Genomic DNA, 8710 nt, shown 5'->3' with positions numbered 1-8710 from the left:
CATTCTGGGGGGTTCCTGGGGGATTTGGAGGGTCCTGGGGGATTTGGGGGGGGGGTCCCAGGGTGGTTTTGGGGCATCCCAAGAGATTTGGGGGGTCCTGGGTGGGGTTGGGGGGGATTCAGGGAGGCCTTGGGTAGATTTGGGGGGGTCCTGGGTGGATTTTTGGGGGTCCTGGGGTGGTTTTGGGGCATCCCAGGGTTTTTGGGGGCGGGAGGGGGGGGAGTTGGGGATGGATTTGGGGGGGGGTTCCAAGGGGGTTTGGGGGGGGACTTGGGGGGGGGGACGGGACCCTGGAGTGGTTTTGGCGCTTCCCGGGTGCGTTTTTTTGGGGGGTTCCCGTGGCCTTCCAAACTCAAAGCGGGGCGGGGTCTATGGGGCGGGGGCGCCCCCCCCCAGGCTGCCCCGAGAGAGGGTGCGGCTGCGGCCCCGCTCGCCCTCCCCGGAGGCGGAGCTGCAGACGGAGGCGGTGCGGAAGCGGGAGAGGCGCGTCATGGCCGCCGCCGCCACTGCCGGGAGAGCGTGGCGTCAGGGGACACGCCCCCTGCCCCGCAAGCCCCGCCCCTTGGAGCCCGCCCCGCCCCCCGCAGCGCCCCCCCCCCAGGGGGGTTAGTGCAGGGGGAAATGCCCTCAGGCCCCGCCCCCGGGGTGTAGGCCACGCCCCCTCCCCGAAGCCACGCCCCCTCCCCGAAGCCCCGCCCCACGCCAACGCAAGGAAACAGGCCCCGCCCCCTCCAAGCGGCTCCAGTAGGGTTAATGGAAGGGAGGAGGCCACGCCCCCTTGCCGCAAGCCATGCCCCCAAGCCCCCAGTGGGGTTAGTGCGGAGCTGCAGGACACGCCCCCTTTATTAGGCCACGACCCCCCACGGGGTTAGTGCAGGGGAGGCGTCCCCGAGGCCACGCCCCCTCCCCGAGGCCACGCCCCTCGTGCACCCCGTGACATCACACGTGACCTCACAAAGGGGCGGTGCCGTCACACGTTGGAGGGGGGGAGGGGGAGGGGGGAGGTGACGTGAGGCGGGGGGGGAGGGTGTGGCCTCACGGGTGACATCACCGCTGACGTCATCGCTGACGTCTCTCCCTACCTGGCCCCACGCTGCGCTTGCGGTCCAGGACGTGGGGGACTGGGGGGCGGGGTAATTAACCCCCCGGAGCAATTAATTACCCCCCCGGGTCACTGATTACCCCCACACCCCCCCCCCCCGCAGCCATTCATTACCCCCCCAGGGCCATTAATTAACCTGCAGGGGGGCTAATAATGCACCCCACCCCCTCGGGCAGATTTATACCCCAGGAAAAGCAGTTAATTACCCCCCCCGGAGCACTAATTAACCCAGGGGTCATTAATTGCTGTCCCCGGGGGTCTTCATTACCCCCCAGGGCAATTAATTGCCCCCCCCCTTGGGTGCTAATTTCTCCCCGGGGGGGGGGGGTTAATTACCCCCGCGGGGGGGGGGGTTAATGAGCTCTCATGAATATTAATGAGCACTAATTGTACTCACTGTAGCCCATGCCCTGCACGAAGTACTTGAAGGCCTCTGTCAGCTTGGCCGGCTGGGGGGGGCGGGGGGGGTCAAGACCACGCCCCTTTAGGCCACGCCCCCTTTAAGCCACACCCCAACCCCCCCATAGGGGGCCCCTCCCCTTTAAGCCCCGCTCCCTCCCCTTAGGCTACGCCCCCTCCCCCTCAAACCACACCCACACCCCCCTTATATGGGGGACGCCCTGAGGCCACGCCCCCTCCCCCCTTAGCCACGCCCCCCCCAACCAACCCCTTCTATGGCTTTGGTGCGCCCTTACGCCACACCCCCTCCCTTCCAAGCCCTGCCCCTACAGCCCCCCATAGAAGGCCGGTGCCAGGCCACGCCCCCCCTTAGGCCATGCCCCCTCAGTCTCCCAGACCACGCCCCCTCCCCCTTAAGCCACGCCCCCCCGTTGGCGCTGGTGACCTTTGACCCCTCACCTGGCTGAGCTGGGGCTGCCCCCCTCCGTCCGCCATCTGTGGGGTGTCAAAGGTCACGGTGTAGGGGGTCAAAGGTCACGGGGTCGGGGGGTCAAAGGTCACCTTGAGGAAGGAGGTCTGGGTGGGGTCCAGCTTGGCGTTGCACTCCACCTGGGGGGGGGGGAGGGACGGGCCGTGGCGGGGGTCACGTGACTCCACGAGGGTCACGGGACGGGCCATGTGACCCCGGCACGTGACCTCACGGGGGGGGCGGGGTCAGGTGACGTCACTCACCACGGCCTCCTCGTGGGGGGAGCCGTCGCCCACCACCAGCAACATGGGGCAGCTTTGGGGGGGGGTGGAGGGGAGAGGGGGTCAAAGGTCACTGTGGGGGGTCGGAGGCCATCCCGAAGGCACGGGGTCAAAGGTCAGAGGGGCGAGGGGGGGTCGCTCACCGCAGGCTGCCGGCCCCGCTGCGCGCCAGGCCCAGGTCACCGCGGCTGCGCGGCCCCGGCAGGAGCAGGAGCAGGAGCAGGGAGCCGCCACCGCCACGGTGAGTGCCCCCAGTACACACCAGTACACACCGGTGCCCCCCCGGTGCCCTCCCAGTATAGCCCAGTGCCCTCCCAGTGCCTCCCAGTACAGCCCAGTCCCTCCTAGTGCCCCCCAGTACAGCCCAGTCCCTCCCAGTGCCCCACAGCCCCCTCCCAGTGCCTCCCAGTATATCCCAGTGCCCTCCCAGTGCCCCACAGCCCCCCACCTGTTGTACATGCCCCACAGCAGGGGGGCGTTGGGGGTCGCCCCCAGCCGGGCCCGGCTGCTCTGCACGGCCGGGGGGGCGGCCGACAGCTCCTCCTGTGGGGCAGACCCACAAGTGAGCCGCAACTGACCCCCCGCCGCTCCCCCGGACCCACAACCGACCCGTAACCCACCCCGAGACCCATAACTGACCCACCCCAGGGCCACGGCTGACTCACCACCGACCCACAAGTGACCCCCCAGGACCCATAACTGATGCCCCCAGCCCCACAAGTTCCTCCCCCCGGCCCCACAAGTGCCCCCGGCCCCACCTGGGTGAAGAGATGGGCCAGGATCATGTCGGTGGTGGAGGACGTCAGGCCCGAGAGCTGTGGGGCAGCAAGTGGGGCGCCATGGGACCCACAGCGACCCATAAGGAGCCACGGGACCCATGGAACCTACAGGGACCCATGGGACCCACAGAGACCCATAGCGACCCATAAGACCCATAGAGACCCACAGTGACCCATAGAGACCCACGGGACCCATTGGGACCCATGGGACCCACAGAGACCCGTGGGACCCACAGGGACCCGGCGGGACCCATAGGTGCCCCATAGTCCCATGGACACCCGTAAGTGACCCACAGAACATCTAGAGGTGCCCCATAGCGCCGTGGAGACCCATAAGTGACCCGCGGCTGCTCCGTAGCCCCATGGAGACCCATAAGTGACCCATAGGTGCCCCATGGAGACCCATAGAAGACCTAAAGGTGCCCCATATGCCCACGGAGACCCACTAGAGCGCCCCACAGCCGCCCCATGGCCGCCCCACGGCCGCCCCACCTTGTGCGCGGCCCAGTCCATCCAGCCCTTGGCCTGGGGGTCGATGTTGACCAGCACCAGCCCCTCCACCGCCTCGGGGTGCAGCAGCTGTGGGGCAGGGCCGGGGGTCACCTCCTGCCCCACGGCGGTCCTCTCTGCCACATAGACACCTCCCCGGACCCATAGATTCCCCGCCGGCCCCACAGTGACCCCCAAGAACCCAACGCAGGAGCTCCTCAAACCTCCTCCGGACCCACAGCGATCCCACCCAAGGGCCCTCCTGCCCCACAGCGACCCCCCTGCCCCATAGCGACCTCCCCAGCCCCATAGATTCCCCCCCCAGAGCCCTCCAGACCCACGGCGACCCCCCCAGACCCCCAAATTCCCCCCCCGGAGACCCTTCAGGACCCCTCCAGAACCCCCCCAGATCCCTCCAGCCCCACAGCGACCCCCAAGTTCTCCCCCAAGGAACCCCCCCAAACCCCCTCCAGACCCACAATGACACTCCCCCCCCCCCCCCGACCCACATGTGTCCCCCCAGATGCCCCGCAACCCCCCCGCCAGACCCACAGATCCCCCCCAGGTGACCCATAGCCCCCCTGAGACCCACAGAACCCCACAGAACCCCCCCCAGATGCCCCATACACCCCCCCCAGAGACCCTCAGGACCCCCCCTCCAAGGACCCACAGATCTCCCCCCCCCAAGATGCCCCATAACCACCCCCGAGCCCCTCCATGTGCCCCCCCCCCCCCCCAGCCCCACTCACCCCAAATTTCGCCAGGACGAAGGCGCCGGCCCCCACCCCCATCCCGATGATGCTGGCGATGCTGGGGGCGGGGGGTGGAGTGTCACGAGGTCAAGGTCATCCTGACCCCCCCCCCCAGCTATGGGGCAGCCCCCCAACTCACTTGAGGTACTGGAGGATGCAGGGGATCATCTCGGCCAGTTGCTCCAGCGAGGGGTACTGGTACCTGGGGGGCAGGGGGGGGTCAACGGGTCAACGGGGGGGTGACAGGGGGTCAACGGGGTCAACTCGGCGGTTGGTGGGGTCAATGGGGCCAGCTTGGGGGTCAATGGGATCATGGGAGGTCAACTGTGGGTCAACGGGGCCAACTTGGGGGTCAATGGGATCATGGGAGGTCAACTGTGGGTCAACGGGGCCAACTTGGGGGTCAATGGGATCATGGGAGGTCAACTGTGGGTCAGCGGGGCCAACTTGGGGGTCAGCGGGGCCAACTTGGGGGTCACTGGGGTCAACCGGGAGGTCGGTGGGGCCAACTTGGGGGTCAATGAAGCCAACTGGGGGGCCAATAGGGTCAACTCGGGGGTCGGTGGGGTCAATGGGATCATGGGAGGTCAACTGTGGGTCAACGGGGCCAACTTGGGGGTCAGCGGGGCCAACTTGGGGGTCAATGAAGCCAACTGGGGGGCCAACAGGGTCAACTCGGGGGTCGGTGGGGTCAATGGGATCATGGGAGGTCAACTGTGGGTCAACGGGGCCAACTTGGGGGTCAGCGGGGCCAACTTGGGGGTCAATGAAGCCAACTGGGGGGCCAACAGGGTCAACTCAGGGGTCGGTGGGGTCAACGGGGCCAACTTGGGGGTCAATGGGATCATGGGAGGTCAACTGTGGGTCAGCGGGGCCAACTTGGGGGTCACTGGGGTTAACCGGGAGGTCGGTGGGGCCAACTTGGGGGTCAGTGAAGCCAACTGGGGGGCCAACAGGGTCAACTCGGGGGTCGGTGGGGTCAATGGGGCCAACTTGGGGGTCAATGGGATCATGGGAGGTCAACTGTGGGTCAGTGGGGCCAACTTGGGGGTCAATGGGATCATGGGAGGTCAACTGTGGGTCAGCGGGGCCAACTTGGGGGTCAGCGGGGCCAACGGGGAGGGGCAACGGAGACTCAAGGTGGTCAATCAAGGGTTCAAGCGGGATCAAGCGGGGCGGGATCAGCGGGGCTGGGGGAGGGGGGGGTTGGGGGGCGGGCGATGGGGGTCGCGGGGCGCTGTGGGTTGCACCCTGGGGGGTAGGGGGGGGCACCCTCCTCCATGCCGGGGGGGTCGACGTGGACCACCAGGAAGTTCTTGACGATCTCCCCCATCTCCTCGTGGGCGAAGAGCGGGGCGAAGCACGACTCGTCTGGGGACAGCCCCACCCCACGGCTATGGGGCTGGACCCACGGCCGTGGGGCAGGGGGCACCCATGGGGCCAGGGAAGGGATGGAAGGGCCCCAGGTGCCCGGGGAGGGGGGACCCAGGGGACTGGGGAGGGGACCCAGGTGGCCGGGGGGACCCCCACCTATGGGGCTGGACCCGGATCTATGGGGCAGAGGGGACCCAGGTGTCCAGGGGCACACACATCTATGGGGCTGGGACCCCCACCTGTGGGTCTGTCCCCCCATCTCTGGGTCTGGGTCCCCCATCTATGGGTCTTGGACCCCCTGGTGTGGGTCTAGAACCCCTATCTCCAGGTCTGGGACCCCCAGGTGTGGGTCTGGAACACCCGTCTCTGGGTCTGGGCCCCCCATGTGTGGGTCCGTCCCCCCACCTCTGGGTCTGGGCCCCCCGTGTGTGAGCCTGGTCCCCCATCTATGGGTCTGGGCCCCCCATGTGAGGCTCTGGGACCCACCTCTATGGGTCTAGAACCCCCATGTGTGGACCTGGTCCCCCATGTCTGGGTCTGGGCCCCCCATGTGTGGGTCTGTCCCCCCATCTCTGGGCCTGGTCCCCCATCTATGGGTTTGGGACCCCCAGGTGTGGGTCTAGAACCCCCATCTCCAGGTCTGGGACCCCCATCTGTGGGTCTGGAACCCCCATCTCTGGGTCTGGGCCCCCCATGTGTGGGCCTGGTCCCCCATCTAGAAGAGCTTGCTCTCCCTGTCTTTGAGTACTGTTTTCACTGTCCCGGTTACCTCTTTGCTAACATTCTCTTCAGAGCTGCAGTGAAACCAGGAACCACATGGAGAAGGCACCCACACTGAAAATGACTGGAAGGAACGTTGGGGCTTCTTCTCAGTGTCTCTGACATAGGGTTTCACTGTCCCGGGAAAGTCTCTGATAACACCCTGCAGAGCGCTGTGCCCAATATACAGAAACGTCTTGCGGTATCTCCTACAGGGAAAGTGCTTGTTCTCAGTGTCTCTGAGAATTGCTCTGATTATCCATGTGACCTCTTTGCTAAGACTCTCCAGAGAGCCGTCCTCAAAACCAACACACATCTTGACATATCTCCCACATTGATCGCAGTGTCTCCAGAAACGGCATTCAAGGAGCCAGGACCTTTTCTCCCTACACTGTCCATTGAGTTGTCCTCAAAACCAATATACATCCTGCTATATCTCCCACATGGAAAATGCCAGGAGGGAGAAGTGGGGATTATGTTTAGACTTTCTCAGAACTGCTTCAAATCAACTAGATATCTTTGTGCTGTAAATCTCCCAACAGCCAAACGCAAAAGCAGCAAACATCTCGCTGTATGTCCCACATCCAAAGTGCCAAGAGAGTAATGTAGAGCTTGCTCTCCCTGTCTTTGAGTACTGTTTTCACTGTCCCGGTTACCTCTTTGCTAACATTCTCTTCAGAGCTGCAGTGAAACCAGGAACCATGTGGAGAAGGTGTGGAATAAATACTAAATTGGCTAAAAAATACAAAAGTACAGCATTGTTCACACATTAAGGAAAAGTATAAAATCAAGAGGCTTCTGAGGTAGAAAATAGCCGCAGCTGGCATGAAGGACACAACATCTGTGGTTCCCTGATAAGCTACATGAGGTACGGGACGGGATGCAATTATTCCGTGGCTTTACCTTATGATGTATAGCGGATACAGGAATGGGATGATACCATGAAACAGATAAGCTGCCAATTAGCTGCCCACTAGATGCTCAGAGCCAACATTTTGTCAAATTTTGATGAAATGCTGTCCTTTGTGCGAACTTTGCTCATTATAATGTCATTATTATAATACCAAAACACACCTCCATCCCGAAGGCTACCCGCCTCCAAGGTGCGACCACTCCTTCTTGAGTCTGCGCCCTGAATTTCTCGTAAACTATACCGTTAATTGTGAAGCGAGAGAAATTTACACCAATCATGATAAAAGTATGTATGACTAAAGTCACTCAAACTCCACCTTGAAGATAACAAATAGTATAAAAATAGCCCAAGAGAGGGGGGATACCCAGGGAAGACACCATCATAAAGAATTACATCACTGACTTCTGGGATCAGTCGACGGGCTGAGCCTCTCTTCCCCCCCATAGGGACGCCTTTGGGTAAGACTTAGATTATATCGAGTGCTTCCTCGGGAAACTTAGAAATTTCTCTAGAGACTCTCTTTTTCTACATTTAAAGCCAGGCTGTATCGTTTATAACTTTGTCGCGCGTTTTGTATATGTAACAATACTGTCATTTGCACGTGCTTTGCAGACAGTGTATTTATCACCGGCAATCCTAAGAACCTATATATCTGTTGTTTAAATAAACTGCACTTTTTTTTAAGTAGCTAGTCGTTTTGGTTTCTCACTGAACGCGACCAAAGACTCGAGAGTGGCCGTGCTAGTTCATGAGCACGACTAGACTGAAGGTGCAGTCCACTATTAGTGTATCCAAATCGTAATAGTTTAATACATATTAAACGCGATGGGACTGATAGTGCTGAATTGGGCATCACTCAGAATTTAAACCTAGCCGCACCTAGCCTCCCACCTCAGTGAGGAGTGTTAGAACGCAAGGGGGTTTATTTTCTGCTAAAACCGCTTCGCCCCTTTTCACGCAACAGAAGGCACCCACACTGAAAATGACAGGAAGGAACATTGGGGCTTCTTCTCAGTGTCTCTGATGTCGGGTTTTACTGTCCCGGGAAAGTCTCTGCTAACACCCTGCAGAGCGCTGTGCCCAATATACAGAAACGTCTTGCGGTATCTCCTACAGGGAAAGTGCCAGGAGGGAATTGTCGATCTTGGTCTCAGTGTCTCTGAGAATTGCTCTGATTATCCGTGTGACCTCTTTGCTAAGACTCTCCAGAGAGCCGTCCTCAAAACCAACACACATCTTGACATATCTCCCACATTGATCGCAGTGTCTCCAGAAACGGCATTCAAGGAGCCAGGACCTTTTCTCCCTACACTGTCCATTGAGTTGTCCTCAAAACCAATATACATCCTGCTATATCTCCCACATGGAAAGTGCCTGGAGGGAAAAGTGCGGA

The 8710-nt window shown here is 61.6% G+C and overlaps 1 protein-coding gene across 1 annotated transcript; it reads right to left on the bottom strand.

Moving 5' to 3' along the window:
* Window positions 1-340: 340 nt before the first annotated feature.
* LOC141736894 (protein NDRG2-like) lies at window positions 341-6174 on the bottom strand. The gene is made up of 13 exons (XM_074571545.1): window positions 6163-6174; window positions 5522-5673; window positions 4411-4473; window positions 4269-4329; window positions 3523-3609; window positions 3010-3066; window positions 2700-2794; window positions 2395-2439; window positions 2234-2285; window positions 2063-2110; window positions 1961-1996; window positions 1500-1551; window positions 341-506 (listed from the first exon to the last, which is right to left on the bottom strand). The coding sequence occupies exons 1-13, from the start codon at window positions 6172-6174 to the stop codon at window positions 370-372; spliced, it is 897 nt and encodes a 298-aa protein (XP_074427646.1). The 3' UTR covers window positions 341-369.
* Between the last annotated feature and the right edge of the window lie 2536 nt (window positions 6175-8710).

This window comes from Larus michahellis, unplaced genomic scaffold, assembly GCF_964199755.1.
Source record: "Larus michahellis unplaced genomic scaffold, bLarMic1.1 SCAFFOLD_101, whole genome shotgun sequence".
NCBI classification, from domain to species: Eukaryota; Metazoa; Chordata; class Aves; order Charadriiformes; family Laridae; genus Larus; species Larus michahellis.
The sequence above is the reverse complement of the archived record's forward strand: the minus strand, read 5'-3'. Positions and strand labels throughout refer to the sequence as shown.

What these genes read in the sequence shown, in the direction of transcription:
- LOC141736894 (XM_074571545.1), bottom strand. An exon ending in GCCCCCCCCTACCCCCCAGG is followed by an intron (nt 4,474 to 5,521) that starts GTGCAACCCACA and finishes CCTGCCCCCCAG; the next exon opens with GTACCAGTACCCCTCGCTGG. An exon ending in TGCATCCTCCAGTACCTCAA is followed by an intron (nt 4,330 to 4,410) that starts GTGAGTTGGGGG and finishes CCCCGCCCCCAG; the next exon opens with CATCGCCAGCATCATCGGGA.